This window comes from Suillus bovinus, assembly GCF_016758785.1.
Source record: "Suillus bovinus strain UH-Sbo-P2 chromosome Unknown EDB93scaffold_78, whole genome shotgun sequence".
Classification (NCBI taxonomy): Eukaryota; Fungi; Basidiomycota; class Agaricomycetes; order Boletales; family Suillaceae; genus Suillus; species Suillus bovinus.
In genome coordinates, this window is record NW_024542134.1 from 41,677 (window position 1) to 60,971 (window position 19,295).

Here is a 19,295-nt window from a genome sequence, read left to right on the forward strand (position 1 = left end):
CGATGCGAAGAATATTCAGAACCAAGCGAGTAGTGAGCGCCTCAAGAGCACCGTGACGAAATCGTGGAAACCGTGGGTGGCTTGCCGTGTAGGAAAAGAACCACTTCGGCTGCAAATATCTGAGTCTCACCAGTTTACTGATGGGCTCAGACGCTGCTAGGTGCATGTATTGATCGATTCCATAGAGCTAGTCTATTGATATAGGTATTATCTAACTCGATCAGCAAATCTGACGACTAATAACGCCCATTTCGACAGCCTCTTGAACTCAAACTGAGCTCAATCATTTTCAAAGGTTTCGAACTGGGTATTGTACTGATCAACCATGATATCAGAGCGAAAGTGGGAACATTGACGTACTGTCGCGACATGCCTCTGATGCTGGCAAGAACCGATGTTTCCACCCTGAGGTGCGTGCAGGTTAGTATATATGTGTTTGCACAGCGACCTGCTCATACTCACTATCGGAGGCTGGAGGGCACAAACCAAGCCAGCACAACACACGGAATTAGGCTGGCCTACTGTGCAAAAATCATTCTTTCTGATACATGCACCATTGACAAACATAGATGTTGTCAAAGCAGCAACAATGGAGAAACGCATTTTTTCTGTGCGAGGTAATAATATGAAATTCTCTGAAGGGAGATGTCTCTGAGGATGGGAGGGAACGCTGTGAAGATGACCGGCTTTTTTTATGGCCTGCATATACATATAGGTATGACTCTGATCAATCTGGCAGAATTGTTATTGCTATAAGTCTTCCCCCTTCGTTTGTGCGGGAATGAGTAGAATTCAGTGGTGACAGCAGCATGCGTAATGCACGCAAGCCGTTATCACAATCTTCAGTTGTGACGCAGGGCCATGCATATGAGATCTGCATAGGGACGTGCGTGCAGCGTGCAGCGCAAAGAGAACGATGTGACTCTCATTTATGATGGAATGCAGCCCTGCTTTCAAATGCTGACCTGGCGGCCGAAGAAGAAAGGGCTCAGCTTTTTCCCCTATACAGACCGCCCTTATAGGAAGTTAACATTTTGTAGTCCGGCATTAACCAGCACTAAATTCAGGCCTACTTCTACATGTTCAAGATATTCCGGACACGCGCTTCAATATATTGCCGTGGGTCATTATTCGCGAGGAATGCTGTCAGCTGAGGAAGCAAAAGCTATGGATATATATTCTGTAGCGGTCCGCTCGACATCGTTCCCCGTCGAGTATCCATAGCAGAAAGGAGGCTATGCTCACCAGGACGGGCGTTGAGAAGTCGAGGGCTGAGGGATGAAGGGTTATATCAGTTGAGTGTTAGACTCAAGCTAAGTGGTGTACATGTGCCATGGCAAGACCGAAATGAGAAGGTAAGTAGAGTTAGACACTGAGCTGTTGATCATGGGGTCATCGCGTCTAATGAGGCAGCCTACCGTTTTGACTGGCGTTGTATGAGGGCAGTCGTCCTCTGTAATCGGAGCTTGGGAAAGGGCATATTTCATCACGAACTAGCTCCGTAATAGTAATGATGGTCTATCTGAAACTGGATGTCCGATGCATCTCGTCTGCGTAGTATGATACTTACCAGATACTAGGTGTCGAGTCCAGCTAAGAGGGTGGGACCGACTCGGGTCGAGTATACTACATGCATTTCAAACCAATCACGGTGGGACCGCGTCGATGGCTCACAAAACTCGTTTTCCAATAGGACATCCCCGTCATATGCGTTAATGTCGATTTTCCTGAAAGGTAATCGCTCGGACCAGAAAGATGCGAGTGTCGCAAGTCTCATGCGTCTAACTATAATGAAAGTGGAAACCGATCACCTGATTCCTTCCAGACTTGAACGTGGATTCTTCACATCAAATGATTATACACTTGTAGTTAACGTTGATGAAGATATGTCCGAGAGCTTGTATCGAAGAATCCACACAACAAAAAAATAAAAGTCAAACTTAATCTAGAGGGCTCCGAGCTCGCCTATCCGACGAATCCCCCTTGGCACAGTAGACGTGGTGTAGTAAGCCACAGTCAATGATTTAGTGAAACGACAGCTAACTTGCTTGTCGATCTACCAAATGCAGATTATTCAAGAACACCGCGTACAGTCGGGGCGACCGCATCGCAAGCTTTAAGCGGAAGACACATCCAAGAGGCTATCAAAAGGTGAGATGTTTGGTCCCTGCACACTGGTGGCAGAAGGCGATGGTGTCAGATATGCCGATGTCAGAGGACGGGGACTGTTAGACTGTGACTGGGGCTTGATAGAGTTGCGGCTAGGTAGCGGGGGAGCAGCCGTGTTAGTCGGTCGACGTGATGGAAGAGGCGGGGGAGCACGCCTGATCGCAAAGTTGGTATCAGAGGAAGGTCGAATGCTTGAGATAGAAGGTGGAAGTAGTTGTGGAGATGTGCGACGTGGGTTATAGTACACATCTTCTTCAACAATTTTTGCCGTCACCAAACTTGACTCTTCCTCATCTTCAGGAACAGTACTAGTGACGCTCTCTGTATCAAAACCATATCCGAGCCTCGTAGATAGATGGCTCGTGTCCATGACACGACTTCCAAGAAGGTAACCGATATCGTCTTCGCTGTCCTCACTTGCAGCAGTATGGTGCAAGTTGTCTTCAGATGACTGCTCCGAGCCTTGATATGATGGTGACAATGAAATGGTTTCCGTATACGTAGAGGGGAACAACCCCTTCCGACCATTTGATAGAATTCCAAGCCACCAGTCATCCAGGACTTCATGGACAACAATGATTTCGTCGCCGGCTCTAAAGGTGAGCTCATCTGATGAACCTGTAAAGTCATGTAACGCCCGAACAAGCTTTCGTGAATATTGAGAAGGCGGCTTCATGATTCGAGACGGCATTTGCGGGGACCCATTCAGTAGTTCTTTCACCTTGGAGCTGGGTGATTTCCGAGAAAAGGACCGAGAGCTTGGAGGACGGGAAAAGTCGGTGACGTCTGTCTCAGGGTCATCTCCATTTGTGAGGGTTGCAAAGTTATCTCTGTCTTTCTTCCCTCTTCCCGTCACCGAGTTCATGGCACTCGATGCCCAACCAGTGATGTTAATCTTCTTACCCGGATTGTCTGCCTTCGGAGTATCGGGGGCACCAGATGTGACATCACTGTCAGAACGTTTCCGTGTAACGCTGCTATCGGAGCGTTTACGGGATGCCCGTGACGATGGTCGTGAGATAGTCCTGCTCCCTGCATCCGACTTCCGGCGGGTGGGGATAGGAGATGAGTGATGCTCATCGGAACCGTTAGAGGAAGCTACTGCGCCAGACACGTGGGACATCATGGACCCCTTGGATATAGAATGAAATTTCCCATCATCTGTGGCGCGTGAGAAGACGGGAGGGTGGAAGCTCTTCCGTTGAGTCTCGAACTTTGCTAGAGTGGACCTGAACATATTAAGGATCAGAAGCTATATTCAGACTGACTGGGATGAACATACTCGTCGCACCAGTTTGCTTTTACATCCTGTAACACTTCGTAGTACTGCTTGGCGAAATTAAGCTCGAGGTCCAAAAACGACGTCAACTCTCGAAGTTGTTGTATTTCGTTTTCCTGAATAGCCTGCATTCGGGAACGTACATCTTCAGCAGTTTCTTCGCTATGTCCTTGTCAGCAAGTTATATGACTGATGCTGGCGTGTTACTCACTAGCGTAGACGGCTGCGCTGTAGCTCATCCTCAGCTTCTCGCCTCTCCTTTTCTTTCTCTTTCTTGCTGCTTTTGACCTTATCCAACTTAGTGATAGCGGCGTCATAGCTCAGCCTGTCGAACTCAGAGTGAGCACCTTCACAACGGCGGAAGCACTGGTTTATCTTACCTCCTACTCTCCAGCTTCTTCTGCTGGTGTTCATAGTCCTTTATGTCTTGAACGAAATTCTGGCAGGATGTGATGAAGGTATCCTGAAAAGTAAGGGCGAACGCCTCCTGCAGGGTGGCAACCTTGCAATGGGCTCTACCCAACTTCACCAATGACGTCCCTAGATATACCGACTAAGAGAAAGTAAATTAAAAAGAAAGAGTGTTGGCGTACCAAAAGCAGAATCGTCTCCAAATTCATCACCATGGGAGATCATTACGATTCCCAATGCATCCAGTGGCATGAGTTTCTCTGTCTCTTGTACAGCGTTTGATTCCTTCTTTTTGGAAAGTACATGCTGATAATCTTCCGCAGCTGCCTGCAGCCTTGTCGGGTACGACTCATGTCAATTGTTTCTATACAGTTCTGCGAATGGGGAACGCACTTCACGATTCCTTCTTTTCGAAGCTCGATGTCCTGCTCGATGTCCTTGAACTCTTCCGCAACGATAGTCTTATCTCGCGAGGATATTTTCTCACCAGCCCACTGTTCATTCCAATTGCACTTGAGTAGGGAGGCTCCGTATTAGTACAGTCGGCGACTAACCTGCCTCAACTTCCCGAGCTGTGACACGAACCACCTTCATGACTAGCTCAAAAGTAATTAATAGAGGACTTGCCTGTTTACTGGCCATGACAGTAAGAATGAAAGAAGTTTGCTGTCGTCAGGCCTAACGAGAGGCGCTCGGAACTATTGTGGTCTTCATTTCAGGGTGGTCCGACTTCGGAGTCAAAAAATTAAGGTCCACGCGTATTAGCATAAATTTGGAAATGATGGTTGTCGAAAGCTCTTGGAGGAATACACGCGTAAGTACAACAATGCAAAGATTAGAATAAGATAAGACTGCAAAAACAAGGCCGACACAACAAGAAGCCGTAGTTCTATAACTTTCATTGCATGCCTCGAGACGCCAGGCGTAGTCCTTCGTGAACAGCAACAGCTTCCTCAACCCACGGTAGCCTGAAGAAATCACTCCTACGCAACTCCTCCGCACGGATAGTAGCACCCTCACTCGGTCCACTCCCAAGCACACTTTCCAAGTCGCGAGACTGCGATGCTAGCCACGTTTGTATGAAATTGGCCGGGTCTCTGGCGAAACTTTGAAGGAATTGCCGCTTCGTGTGCGAGTTATGTAGTGACTGTGATAACAGCGCAATCTACATTTTTAGGCGTTAGAGAAAGAGTTGGATTAGAGGAGTGAACATCTTACTTCATCATCCAACTTGGCGAGGTCAGACATGCTGTCTTTACTTGATTGTACTGTCACCATGATGCGATTCTTCAAACTCGTGTCCTCCATCTTGACTTCGATATCCCATGCAGAAGGGCGCTCTGGGGGTACGTGTGCTGGGTTGATGGAATAATAGATGACTACAGGGTCCGGAGGCATCAAATATCGATTGACTAGCTCTGGCAGTTGATGAAACATAATGCCTTCTCCACCAAAGATCTGCAATCATAAACTTCATATGATGGTGAAGAATCAATATAATCAGCGTACCGGTCTCAAATAATCGTCAGCGCGTATTCTTCGGCGATCTGTTTTGTCTTGCAGGCCGTGTATTTTAATGTAATTCCACATAGCCTGGATGATGCCAACCCGACTCTCCTCTTTAATGCCCAAGACATTGCCTGAGGAATGACATCAAGCTGAGAACTCAAGTCAAGATGCACGAGACGTACCCAGGTCTGGAGCCACTTTATACTGCTCTGGTGTCTGCTCGAGATATATTATGAGGCGCACTTTCGTCGGCTGGTCTCCAGTTCGCCTTACGGTGAACCCGTCGAGAGGCTGCTGAATAGTCGGACCCCGAGGCCACTGAAACAACAAATCAGAATAAGACAACCACCTCATCTCAACCGAGCTCACATACTTCGACGACATTTCCATCTGGATACAAAGTTGGGTCACGGTCAAGCTCGACGATCATTCGTTTTATGAGAGTTGAGAATTTTCGAGGAAGAACCCTGTCCCGCGCACGTTGATTGGGAAGCTTCATGGGCGTTAGAGTAATGCATCGATCCTCGCTGAATCAGACGTACCTCTAATAATCGCCCTTCAACCTTCAGGCACCAGGCTGGAATTCCCTGCCCCGTCTCGAAGTTTACCCCCTCAGCACCAGCTTCACCAGTTTGCCACAGCTGCCCAGATACTGTGTGGCTCAAGAATAACCGTAGTGTGCGCGCAGTCTGATCATCTGTTTAATAAACCAATCGTATGTTGTAGGCATGCGAAACGTACAGTCGGATTGCGTGCCAATGCGTCTTGCACTTCCACTTTTTTCCGGTTCATTGTCCAGTCAAGCTTCTTTTCCATCTCTAGCAAGCTTTGGTACATTTGTGAGTCCTCGGCGAACTCTGGCAGTTGCGCAAGAGCATTTGGGACGGATTTGTCTGTAATTTTGCGTCTCCTAAGTATTAATCAGTATATTGAGCATAAAAGTCCATGAACAACGTGCTTAACAGCTTTCACTCCGTCCATATTGATAGGCGTACGAGATGATCTAGCACTCTACAGTTAGCACAGGTAACTAATAGTTTGGCAAAGATGATTTTGCTTATGTAATGTTTCTCACTGTCATTACAGTCTCTTTGCGCATTTTTGGGAACACACAAACATAAAAATTTAATACACAGTTCGATACCCTGACATCGAAAGTACAGTATATGCAAGGTTTTTTTCTTCGAAAATTGACATGTTGAGTCCGGCAGAGGGTAGTCTAGGGTAGTTCGCACACTCCATGTCACACGTGTCACGTGTGCCGCGTTCCCACAATCGCTGTGTACTTGCGGAGTTGCGATTTAGTCCATAAGCACCAACAAGTTGGCCATGGGATGACATTTACTTCGATTTTCTTCAAACAGAAAACATGGCACTGTGTGATATGTTGGAGGAAAACCTAAATGTAACATACACAAGGATCTCATGCAGAATTGTGTGTGCTAGAGTTAATGCATGGACTTTTGGGACATACAGAATATGGTCACAATTTAATTTTTCTTTGATAAATTTTAATAAATTTCATGAGACTATCTACTAGGTATCCACCCCACAGACGCAGCGGTGTAGCATAGTGTGACACAGTGGGGAAACTGACATTTTACTACCTTTTGCCGCCATTCGAAAGGTACTTAGAGTGCTCTGGAACACTCTAGCTGGGTTCAGATCTGCTTTTGTTCTCAGTGTGTGAGAAATTTTGCAACTCTGTACTGGAACACTGTTCCGCACCAGCTTCTCTTTGGCAATGTAAGCTCGACAGATTTATTTATTTATATTCTTTACATCGCCCTAGAGTACTAAATTCCATATGCCCCTGTTGTTAATTTATTTTAATGTTGCATAGTTGTTGGGTTATCAAAAACAGAATATGTGACATGGTGTACTAGTGTTGCAGCTTGCCGCAAAACTGATGTGGAGTTTTTCTGACTGGTCCTGGTTATGCCAGCGAAACCACCGTGGTATATCTGAGACTCATGTGGGGATGCACATGTATTTTAGATCCAGTAACCTGTCAATAGAGCATGAAAACCAATGTCCCTATGGCAAGATATTCCAATCAATTCTGAAATTCACTCACTGAAGGTCTTTACCGCCACAATCCTCTCAATTATAGGATATGCAGATGAAGTAGGGTGCACATTATCTGATCTCGGCACAACACATCCATGTGACAGTGTAATCTCTCAGTCTACACATCTGAAACACTCAGCTAGATTTGTTCGAACCTTCCTGTAAAAGCTGTGGAGGCTAGGAAGTCCACTCACTGTCAACATGCTTGCATGCTAGGCCTGACATGGGTCGACACATGTACAGCTTATGACTGGGTGCTACCCACGGGTAAGTTGAAAAATAGTGACATTACTGTCAGCATTAGTGAACCTTTTGAATGGTAAACAAATGAGAAAGTTATTTAAAGCTGGGTCAAGTGGCATGGCACGGGTACGGGTACACTGGGTACATGATATATTTATCCATTAACGGAAAAGCACTACAAACATACCAGAATTTGTCATTGTCAAGCTGGTCGGCATCCTGATAAAATTTACATCTTCTCTTATTTTCATGTTCTCGCTAAGTATTCAAAATTGAGTGGCAATCCCATCGTTCAAAAACAGGTCTTGTACTGGTGACCCATATAGTTATGAGTCTGAAGATGTGAGTTTTGTCAAAGTTAGGCACATCATTTGATGTCAGCTACAACGCACTTGATGTCAATGTGACTGGTGGACACAAATTTCAACCAAATACTAGTGATCCACGGGTGCCCGTGGGTTTCCACCCTCTATCCAACTTGCACACTCATGATGAGGTTGGCATTGCTACCAAGACTGCACAGGATCTTAAAGCATCCTTAACGTAGACAGCCCAGTTCTCAACCAAGCCTCGTGATACTGGTCCAGAGAGTATTTTCAGGCCATCCTGTCCTTTTAATGGATTAATTAATGATAGTTACAAGATTGATGTATTGCATTAACTACTGTAACTATCAGTGCACCAGCCTTTAATTTAACATTTAACTTTTCAAGACAGAATATAATCATAACCTGACCACTAACTAACCTCTAACTAAAATTAATAGTTATCATTATGTAAATGTGTCATAAGCCATTACAATGATTAATGCAATACATGTGTCTTGTAATTACAATGGTAATGCATTATTTCCACAGGATGAGGTGGTATTTTGCCTGATGAGTCGACAGCATTGCTGCTGAATTTGCAGCTCTTGAAGAGTTGAAGAGGACTGAAGAAGTTTAGAACATTAAAAAGGGGTAGTGCTCAGAGAAAATGCTTTGATCTTGATGAGTTGGATTGTGTTGAATGAGGAATAATACCACAGGATATTCTAGATGAGTGGAGGCAATATTGAGGAACATAGTCTACATCTGGAGACTGGCGGCCTTTGCCGGTCACAATGTTATAACCGAACTGACCCCAAATAGTAGTTCTGCCTCAGCACTAGTACAAATCAAGGCAAGTCAATGTCGATGTCTGACTGATTTGATGCTGACAGTATCAATCTCAAGTTCCTCAGTCTGCTCTCCATTGCTACAATACAGTTACATGCTAGCTCACCCAAGATTATGCTAAACAGGACAATGCTTGACTCACAACTCAACTCCGAGTCCATGTTGTGCAACAAGTACCTATTATTAGTACTTACACTGGATTGACCACACCGATGTGGTAAAGAATAACCTGACTTGTTCATAGGGTCTGCTTTACTTTTATCTTTACTAACATTTCCCACAGGGGTGCACCTGAATGGCAAAAACACCTCTTGGTGAAAAAACTTAATCTACATGGGTACGACAAGGCACAGCCAACACTTTTCCATGAGGTACGTTATGCTGAAACTGATAAATAGCAGAGCAAGCAAAGATCTTGAAGCAGGTTGCCACTTCGATGGCAGACACAACACCCTCTACCGAGTCTGAGTCTAAAAAAGGCTACAACAATCAACCTGCATTTGTATTCTATTTGAATTTCTACCCCGCACAGTATATAGCTGACCTAGCAATGAACAGATCTACGTTATCAGGTCATGTCGAAGAGAAACAGACGACCTCCAAATTCCTACCAGACCCATTGGATGCAATTGCAAGCATTGATGTCCATCTACTGAGTGTCAATGAAGTGTATACCCAGTATTCCAGTTATCTCACAATCAGTTTGGAGCTTGCCATTGTTCACTGCAGGGAGTGTGATGGCAAGAACACCATCAGTCCTCCTCCTACTGTCTACTGGAAGAAATTGCTCAATTATATTTTGGTGGCTTCAACTTTCTCATGTGGATCGCATTGTAATGATGGTCGTGGTGCTGGGCTTGGAACCAGCTATTTTGATACTGATGTCAAACAGTATTTGTCCGATGCACTTCTGACTACCCTGACCTGAGTCCGACAGTTCGATCCTGACCCGATGCACTTTCCGACAGTCCAACACATGTCCAATCCCAACCCAATGCCCGACCTGACATTCCCATGCATTGGACCAGTCCTCCCTATGTCCTGTCCAGTCGCATCTATCCCCACTAGGTGCGCATTTACTCCTTTTGACTTGCTAAGCATTGTATACAGTATTATTACATGTTTTCTCATGGTCCACAGTACCACATGTCCTATTACATAGAATTTCGGACCCGAAATATCGCTACTACTCTCAGCCTATAGCACTCTGAATTTCTACATAGTCACTATTTAATATCTAGTACTTCCTACCTATTGCATTACTTACTTTTCCCTACTCAGTAGTAGGATGGAAGTCATTGGATATTAGTAGTACTTCATTGTATTGTGAAATATCTATCCGCTCTTTTTCTCTGAAACATTCCGACACATCCGACACTCATTTGACCAACAATCTGACATACTTCCAACACATTCCTTCACCGTCCAACACATTCCTGACAGTCCAATGCATAGTCCGACACCCGACCCGACTCCAATATTTTCGGACCTGACAGTTTCCCTTCGGACAAGTAGTTCCTAGCTTCGGATTATCTTCCTATTATTGATAACTAACTATCTAAACTAATACCAAACAGCTACCCCTATAGGATCGAACACACTTGCTCTGCAAGTATAGCAGACTAGGTCGTGCTAAGATCTACCTAAATATTTGTTGTCTAGGTAGTATGATTTCTGCTGAGCCCAGCGGGAATCAGCTTTCTACAGTGTTCATCTTGACTATCATGAATTCTGTCTTTCACCTTCAATTGTGACTTTCTAATATACATTTTAGATCTCTTATCAACCCCTTGGGCCCCCTACAGCTTTCATTCTTGGTGTTGCCATACTGTTGGTTCGTGACCATCAACTCTGATGCTCAGTTTCCCCCTTCTCATCCTCATCTGCTACAGCTCCTCATCATCATTGTTTTTGCTACATTCTATGCTTTGGTCGATTTGAATGCGAGCAGAATCATGAAATCAATAAAATCTCTAATTGCACATGAGGCTGTGGTCGTTAGGGATGGAAACCAGCAGATAATCCCAGCTGCTGACATAGTAGTTGGTGATATCGCTGTGCTTAATGCTGGCGACCATGTCCCAGCCGACATGTGCATCGTGCAGGCATTGTCAGATCTTCACTTTGATCGCTCTCTCCTGACAGGGGAAAGATCTGTTTCTTGTCTTACATCTTCATGCTTCAATTCAGCTGAAGTCTACTTGCAGCGAAATGGTACCAGGAGCTCTTGATGCCACATCCAACAACACTCTGGAGACTCGTAACCTCATCCTGACTTCCACTTTTGTTGTACAAGGGACTTGCCATGGTGTTGTGTTCGCCACTGGTGATAGGACCATCATGGGATGCCTCATCAAGATGTTGGGAGAAATGAAGTTCAAGCTCACCACTATCCAAAAGAAGGTGTGGTTCTTTACAAAGATCATTTCATGTCTCGCACTCTTTTTCTTCCTCTTGTTGCTTCTTCTATATGGTGTCTGGTTACGGATGTCGTATCCTGGGTATGACACCATGTCTTCTGCCATCGTGAATTCGATTGGTTGCTTGACCACTTTCGTTCTGCAAGTAGGTGGCCGGCAGTGAATTTCTGCATTCCCTTCTTATTTGACATCTTGCAGGGCCTCCCAATTTGTGTGGCACTTTTGTTGACTGTTGTCACATGTCACATGGCTAAATGTCAGGTGCTGGTCAAGAATCTGGTGACAATCAAGACATTAGGATGCATGTCTGTGCTATGTTCTGACAAGACAGGCACGCTGACTGCGGGAAAGATGGTAAGATGAACGATGCATCTGCTCTTATTACCAACTTGCTGATGGACCCACAGATGGTAGAGAATATCGCCTTCCTGGATGACATATTCAGCATCGAGGAAAAAACGATCAGGTTGTGAAGGCCTCAAACCCTGCCGTTTTTTCTGCATTCAAGGTGCTCCATCAGATCGCAAGGCTTTGCAATGGCGCGAAATTCAACGTAACAACCAACCACCTTCTGGTGCAGGAACATATGATCAAGGGCGATCCAACCAACACCACTCTTTTGCGTTTCTCCGAGGCCCTTTCAATACCAGAGCTTGATGTAGATTCCAGTACTCTTCAGAAAGAGTATGAGAAGAAGTTCAAGATCCCTTTCAATTCCTGCAATAAATGGATGCTTTCCGTGGTCTCAAAGGTCTACAATTCTGAAAAGAATGGGGATTCAACATGGATGTTCGTCAAGGGGGCTCCTGATGTTCTGTTCCCTTCCTGCGGAAGTGTGCTACAGAGTGATGGGACAGTCGTCAGTTTAACAGGTTTGGTGAAGCAGAAAATCACCACACTTCAAGAGAACTGGTCAAGTCAACATCAGGAAAAGCCTCCTGAGACAAATCATGTTAAATCACACTAACCATTGATAATTTCTGATCATTATCAGAAATTATCAGCCTTAGGAAGATTATGGCACATAGAAGTACTTTTTTACCCCCTTGAAAATAATGTATAATTGTCAATAATTAGTTGATATCACAAGCAATCATTGTGAATTTCAGAAAGGATATGTGTAATAACGATGCGCAAATCATGCATTTCAGATGGTGTTATAAGAAAAAAAAATAGCATTTGATTAAAAGACATATACAAAGTAACTAGAAACACGCGGACCAAGCTGCCAGAGACCAGGGTATATGAAAAGGAATGATCAACAAATCTGCACTATTTAAAGATCAGTGCCATACTAGAAGCTAATCCTCACCCATACCATCAAGGTCCAGTAGCGCCAATGCCTTTCGATACTCATCAGCCTGATTATTGCCACCCTTTTGTTTCAGGGCCCTGCCAGTATTGTCAATACTCAAGTCAAAGTAGCACCATGCACACCAGTGAAACTTACTGTACAGATTCATAGATGTCCGCCATCATGCAGTGAAACTTCTTAGGTGCAACCTTCTTCAAGTCCTCGAGAAACAGGATCGACACACTCACAGCCTGCAAATGGCAGGCAATGACTTGGATCAGCATGGCTAGGGGTCAAACAAGGATCGACACACTCACATGCTGCAGACAGCAGGTGACAACTTGGATCAGCATGGCTCAAGGTCGAACAAGGATCGACACACTCACATGCTGTGAACAGCGGGCGATGACTTGGATCAGCATGGCTCAAGCTCGATTGAGGATCAACACACTCACTTCCTGTGAATGGTGGGTAACACCTTTGATCAGCATGGCTCAAGCTCAAAGGAGGATTGACACACTCACATGATGTGGTGGTGGTGGAAGAATGCGAGTGAAAAAAAATTGGAACCGTGTGATAAACAAGCGTGAGAGTAAATAAGCACAAATATTCCACAAGTGCTCTTTGCTTATTTGTTTACACATGTTGTCCTTGTTGACATCAGATATCACCAAGTCCATCAAACTGTCCTACACATGGATGGCCATTTTGAGTGAATTGTGAGCTTGCGAGCATTGACATGTTGATGCTCGAAATAGGGCCTTTGTAAGCGGTCATATGAAGATTCACCTGCACCGGTGTGCCTCTATCCTACTGAAGCACATGTCCGAGTTCACCCCAGTCAAAAGGACCTGACCTGAGAATCGGCGCCTGCACTCTCTTTTTCTCTGTGCCCATCTTCTTTGCCTGTCACTCTCTCATTTTTTCGCACTCACCCACCTCCCTTTCTACTACTTCTAGCATGTTTTTGGTCTGTATCAGTGTTTCCTTTCGGACCCTCCAGTCTACACACTTTTCGGACTTGACACACTCTGAGGGTTTGTCTCTGTTGATCCCAAGTACTATCTGAGCACAAGCTGCTTTATTTTGGCCCGTGTGCATCAACATATAGGTGCGCAATCTTTGAAAAGATCCTAAGATTCTTCTTGCCTTGTGCCTTTTGCAGTTTTCTTTTCCCTCTTCCCACAACTCGAGACTAACCTTTTCACACTCAGAAGGTTTGGTTTTTTCTCTGTGCTTGGCTTGTCCTCAACCTCTTGTTGGCTCCGAACACTGCGCTCAAAAATAGATACACTTTTTGTATATTCAAGTAATTCTCAATATTTTGTGATATTCACATTGTACATTATTGTCTTCTAGCGATTTTATTCCTAATTCTTGTAATTAGGTAGAATTATCTGAATCACAACTTTTTGTGAAAATTATAACATTTTTTCCTCAGAAGGGTTTTCCTGATGAAGGCCAATGTGTACTTGCATTGTGAGTATGAGTACTTTTGACTCAACACCCTCACAATTGATATCATTGTGGGGGAATAGATGTAGGAAACCCATAGAACCAATCAAGACTGGACTCGCACCAAATGATGTGGAAGAACTCATGTACACGGAGATGTGCAATTTAACCTTGATTGGTCTAATTGGAATCCACAATCCTCCCCACCCAGATGTTGTGCTGTTGATTTCCATCATCTGACAAGCTGGAGTTCAAGTCTTCATGGTCACTGGTGATTTCAAGCTCACTGCTCTAGCTATTGCACACCAGGATATTTTTTCTTTATTTTCCACCACCATAAATCACTATTAACCCCCTTCTCAGGTCAGTATTATTACCCAGTACGCTGTTGACACTATCCAGGATGTCCGAGCCACTGCATCCAAGAAGGACTCTCCAAAAGATTATTACCTCATCAAGCCCTCCGATGATGATCCTATCCTGCTCTTTGGTACTTACAGGGGAAGATGTCACATCTCTCACCTCATTTGATTGGAATGTCATCGTCGGGACTTATGCAGAGATCATATTTGCATGCACTACCCCTGACCAGAAAATGCGAATCATGGAGGAAATCAAAGCTCATGGAGACAATACAGTCACAGTCACCGGAGATGGTGTCAATGATGCACCAGCACTAAAAGCCGCAGACATTGGCATTGCAATGGGTAGTGGCAGTGATGTGGCTAAGGAAGCTGGTATGGACTTTCCTCACAGTCTTTTCGATGACATCAATACCATCTCTCTCAAGCCACCTTGATTTTGTTGAAGAACAACTTTGCTTCAATCCCTGTCGCGATCGAGATGGGTCGGCTAGTCTTTAATAACCTGAAGAAAGTCACATTGTACCTCATGCCTGTGAGTCGCATTTGCCCAAGCAGTGTTATTTCAGCTGGTTCGATACTCATGATGTTACAGGCTGGAAGTTATTCGGAGTTCATGGCAGTCCTTGCAAATGTGTTAATGGGCATGCAGGAACCCATGAACTCGTATCAACAAGTCTGCTATTGCATCACCAACAATGTTATCATGTTGATCTCATTGATGTATGAGCAGCCAGAGTGGGGTGAGTGCTCACCCATTGATGAGCTTTCCAGTGCTCACTTCTTGTTGTAGACTTGATGCAACACAAACCACGCAATGCAAGGACTGATAGGCTCACAGATTGGCACCTTTTCTTCCATGTCTACTTGGTACGTTTCACGACTTGGGTGACCTAAACATGCTCATGTATACTTGCCCAGTTCTATGGACTGATGCTGTGGCCCTGCACGATGGCAATGTGGTTCTTGTACATGCAACAGCAAGGCCTCAGTTTCTATGAGGTTATCTTGACTTTCAGCCAATGGGGGGCTGGCTGGCAAGGTTTCACCAGCAAACAACTAACCCAGTTCATCTCCATTGGTTCATGCATTTAGTGTGTCATCATTCTTTCCTTTCACAATGCGGATTCTAAGAGTCGCTAGTTATGTGACAGTGGCTATCAGACAGTATGGGACTCTTCTGTCGGTTCACAACCACCAAATATTGATACTGCAGTTGAATCCTCTATGGGGCCTGCGTCACAACCTGCTAGTACTTGTTGGCATGATGGGCATGGTATTGATTTGCATCGTGAACCTTTATGGAGCTGGCTTCCAGCAGGTATTTGGTATGACACCTACTGTATAGTTTCGACACTACCTTCAAGCCCATCTGCGCATGACCATGTCACGCTTAACTTCATAGCTTCACACCTCAGTGTGACCTGTGACCATCTCTAATTAGGTTCATTACATTGTGACTGCCACTGGCAACTCGCCGTCGCTGTCTGTAACTCTGGCGACCAGCATGGACTTCTGTGCTCCTACAAGTTGCTTCAACTTAGTCGACATCATTTTGTTGAGCTGCGCATCCTGCAGGGATGGGTGGAGATAGTCTTAAAAGGCTGCATGTCAAATCTGTAAGCTCCATTTCCCTCTAGTCATGCAATCTGAAACTAATGTGTTCATTGCCTCTGAGTGGCTTTCATGTGGCCGCGTCTTTGAGCGGATGACTCTTCCTCCCTCTGTAAAGTATGAAATCAAATGCTTGTTGGCCATTCCAGCTCCCATTCAATCAACCATCCCTTCACAAACTCTGTCCATCACACAACTCCTTGACATTAATCTTCCTGCTTCACTTGATTTCAAACTCGCGCTCTCATCATGCCTGGTACTTGCCCGTGTTCCCGACTTGGATGATGTTTTGTCATGGACAGTCCCTCCTTTACATATTGTCACCAAGCTCCTTGATCAATTCGGTCAAGCTTGGTTTGATGGACAATCTTCAGTCATCCATCCATCTGCTCCCTCAACTCACCTTCCGTTCTGGATCCTCTCCTACTGGAAAGAGGTTTCCCATGCCCTCGAGGCTCGCCTCACGTGGCTAAGCGCCCACGATTGGGTCCTTGACAGGCTTGATCGTGACGAACATGTCACCAACCATAGTGCCAAGGAGGCTGGTAGAGCAATAGATGAGGTTCTAGATGTCCTTGGACGTCTCCCCTGGGATGTAGAGTTGTGGGGATTAGGGGCATCTGTTGGGCTACACATATCTGAGCTCCGCCCTCTTCTTTCTAATACAATGATTGACGGGTGTGTGCTCGATGCATTGATTGTTGCCATCAATGAGTCCTTGGATGATTCCAATAGCTGCCACAACTATACAGTTGAGACCCTCGATTTCACAAATATATTACAGCTCGGGGATGCACGGTGGTCAAGGTATCATTTTGATAGAGCATTCAGTCACCTGCACTCCCTCGGCAACTCACTTCATGATGGCTCAATCCAGTGCATCATCTTTCCCATCAATATTTCCCAGGTTCATTGGGCTGTCTTTAGCATTGATGCTGAGATGCAAACCATTGCATATGGAGACTCTCTTGGGTGGTCTTGGCCTGCATCATATGTTGACACCATCCAGCTCTGGTTGAAGAATCATAGGTTCGCACCATTTAGCAAAGTGCCTATGGCACACGGCAACCAAATTGACTCCTTTTCATGCGCAATTGCAGCAATTAATACCATTAAGCATGCTGTCTTCAAGCATCCCCTGTTTACTGACGATAAAAAGTACTGCCTCCAAATGGAAGAATTTTTAGTGCTTGCAAGGAGCCACTTTGAGGTCCATCTCCATGACTAACTTTCGGCTTGAAATAACTAATTCTCCTATGGCTACAGCACGTCGAGAGACTTCATGAGACTTCAGACAACTCAGATTCATTCTCAGATGGCACCATTGATTCTAGTATCGAAGCTACTTCACCATGTCCATCACACCACTATACAACCTTGCCACCAGTGTTTTCGTCAAGCTCGATGTCCAACGCAATGTCAACCCCATCAGTACCTGCTACTGCTAGCTCAAAGTGTCTTACATTGAATCTTCGAGCTGGTGAAGAGGCGAAATCTGTTGGTCTCTTCAAGCATTTCCCAACTATAACACGAGAGGAGCATCTGAAGACTGCATGGGTTCCTTTCTCCTGGGAGCTAGAGGCTCGCGAGCAAGATGCTCATAGGTCCCATGTTGATGCACTAGAACGAGATCACCACCGGTGTGAAGGCAACAGGAGATGTAAACAAAAGCAGCGTGCACAAGAAAAGGCGAAGAAGGCAATGGCGGTATGAGCTGTGACTTGCATCAATGAATCTGATATACTCACACAGCTTTGTAACTAGGTTCATACTGTCAATGACGCACTTCACGATCTCAATGTGCCTGTCATCACAAAGACAGATATTGCCAAGGCATCTCGACCTTACCGGGAGATTCAACAGAGAGATGCAAGAGCACATCAGCCTGCAGTTCAAGTTGGATGCAAGTGCAAGCACAACGACACCCTTGCTGCTCGTGTAAACTGGCAGCACCCGTTAATGTGGACTACTATTGTCTCAGCTGCCGCTTGCATGGGGATTAGCATGTCCCCTTCAGATATTGTGCAGGAGGTTCAGCGGATGGATTTATCATGATTCCATACTTTGACCCCACAAGTTGTTGGCACTTGGATTGACCGTTCTGGTGACAAACCTGTATGGACTGCAGCTACTCTTGCTCGTGCTCAGAGACACAGCCTGCCAATGTACCAAAATACATGCAAAAGTATCCTATCGCCCTATCCTGACATCGTTAAGACCATCATTAATGACCTTCAGTCACTCCGACAAGTTGGGGTTGCCTTGGACACTCTTCGCTGCCGTGGCATTATTCTTGCACGTCTACAACACTCGATTCCCAAAATATTTGAAGCTGTCGTGAAGGATGGCTCTTGTTTTCATTGCAGTGAGACCTGGGTCAAGGAAATTCTCAATGAGCATCTCAACTGGACATTCCGCAGAGCAACACGTGCTGCACAAAAACTTCCACCGAATGTTGACCAGGTTCTCCTCGACCAATTCCTTTGTCTCGCTCTAACCATCCATGACTGTGCAATTTTCGACTCAGCGTTCCTGGTCAATGTTACGACTTGGATGGTATCTGTTGGCGACGCTCAAACAGAGCGTGTGCCGTCAATGGTCGAGGACGTCCTTGGGCTAGCCCAAGGTTAGGGGTCTTACTTGGCGAGGCTTCGGCAAGTAAGATTTGACACCTATGTCCAAATCGGGTAGCTTATGTCACGCGGGTGCGAGACGATAAGCTAAATCGGCCTAGGCTTACGACACCCGAAGGTTAATTGTAAGGATTGTCATTAATTAGAAGGACAGAAGTCCGACTAGTTAACAGGGGCTTTGCTTGTCGATGAAGTCGACTAGCAAAGGTCGAGACTATAGGCTTATCCGCAATGAGCAGATAAGAAGATAGAATATAGACTGCTGGCGAGGCAGAAAGGATCACTCTGGTGAGAGTAGGAGGTCAAGAACCAAGTAGATTCAAGTTAGGGAATATGTTACATGGTAGCGAGTTTATATAGAGGATAGGAAGCGTATTAGTGGGTGATAACTCGTACTACCAAGAGAAGCAATCGGTAAAGGGTGTAACCATAAAAGGAGGGCACGTTTGAGGTGAGACACGGGCGAGTCCTGAACGTGCAGATAAGAAAGATCAAAATGAGAAGTGAAACACGCAGGGGCACGATCGTGCAACTGCGGAGCTAAGTATAAATCGCATGTGCGATTGCGCGCTGAGTCAGAGATCAAGAAAGGAAACAGGGCAAAGGGGATGTGTCGTGCATCGCATCATAGGTTACCGTCCTGACGGTAAGGGCAAGGGGACTGTCCACAGGATCAGTC

The 19,295-nt window shown here is 45.3% G+C and overlaps 5 protein-coding genes across 5 annotated transcripts; 2 read left to right on the forward strand and 3 right to left on the reverse strand.

The window, feature by feature from the left end:
* Positions 1 to 73: 73 nt before the first annotated feature.
* Positions 74 to 711, reverse strand: EDB93DRAFT_1173461 (uncharacterized protein). Its single transcript, XM_041450417.1, is given in 5 exon segments — positions 74 to 204; positions 259 to 420; positions 471 to 630; positions 641 to 669; positions 681 to 711. The coding sequence occupies 2 exon segments, from the start codon at positions 601 to 603 to the stop codon at positions 332 to 334; spliced, it is 222 nt and encodes a 73-aa protein (XP_041303282.1). The 5' UTR covers positions 604 to 630; positions 641 to 669; positions 681 to 711; the 3' UTR covers positions 74 to 204; positions 259 to 331.
* Positions 712 to 1,744: 1,033 nt separating this feature from the next.
* On the reverse strand, positions 1,745 to 4,601 carry EDB93DRAFT_1173466 (uncharacterized protein). Its single transcript, XM_041450418.1, has 8 exons — positions 4,487 to 4,601; positions 4,414 to 4,431; positions 4,253 to 4,353; positions 4,042 to 4,193; positions 3,829 to 3,988; positions 3,660 to 3,773; positions 3,452 to 3,610; positions 1,745 to 3,398 (listed from the first exon to the last, which is right to left on the reverse strand). The coding sequence occupies exons 1-8, from the start codon at positions 4,499 to 4,501 to the stop codon at positions 2,117 to 2,119; spliced, it is 2,001 nt and encodes a 666-aa protein (XP_041303283.1). The 5' UTR covers positions 4,502 to 4,601; the 3' UTR covers positions 1,745 to 2,116.
* Positions 4,602 to 4,604: 3 nt separating this feature from the next.
* EDB93DRAFT_1173467 (SWI/SNF complex 60 kDa subunit) lies at positions 4,605 to 6,399 on the reverse strand. The gene is made up of 8 exons (XM_041450419.1): positions 6,327 to 6,399; positions 6,110 to 6,278; positions 5,911 to 6,057; positions 5,742 to 5,861; positions 5,551 to 5,686; positions 5,369 to 5,499; positions 5,078 to 5,317; positions 4,605 to 5,024 (listed from the first exon to the last, which is right to left on the reverse strand). The coding sequence occupies exons 1-8, from the start codon at positions 6,347 to 6,349 to the stop codon at positions 4,758 to 4,760; spliced, it is 1,233 nt and encodes a 410-aa protein (XP_041303284.1). The 5' UTR covers positions 6,350 to 6,399; the 3' UTR covers positions 4,605 to 4,757.
* Positions 6,400 to 9,274: 2,875 nt separating this feature from the next.
* EDB93DRAFT_1306624 (E1-E2 ATPase-domain-containing protein) lies at positions 9,275 to 12,225 on the forward strand (the record flags this gene model as incomplete). The annotated part of the gene is made up of 7 exons (XM_041454756.1): positions 9,275 to 9,640; positions 10,613 to 10,672; positions 10,731 to 10,948; positions 11,046 to 11,403; positions 11,457 to 11,612; positions 11,666 to 11,727; positions 11,787 to 12,225. The coding sequence occupies 7 exons, from the start codon at positions 9,275 to 9,277 to the stop codon at positions 12,223 to 12,225; spliced, it is 1,659 nt and encodes a 552-aa protein (XP_041303285.1).
* A 2,185-nt stretch (positions 12,226 to 14,410) lies between these two features.
* On the forward strand, positions 14,411 to 15,464 carry EDB93DRAFT_1306627 (HAD-like domain-containing protein; the record flags this gene model as incomplete). The annotated part of the gene is made up of 5 exons (XM_041454757.1): positions 14,411 to 14,744; positions 14,798 to 14,904; positions 14,965 to 15,112; positions 15,163 to 15,239; positions 15,291 to 15,464. 5 exons carry the CDS (start codon positions 14,411 to 14,413, stop codon positions 15,462 to 15,464), a joined length of 840 nt encoding a protein of 279 aa, XP_041303286.1.
* Between the last annotated feature and the right edge of the window lie 3,831 nt (positions 15,465 to 19,295).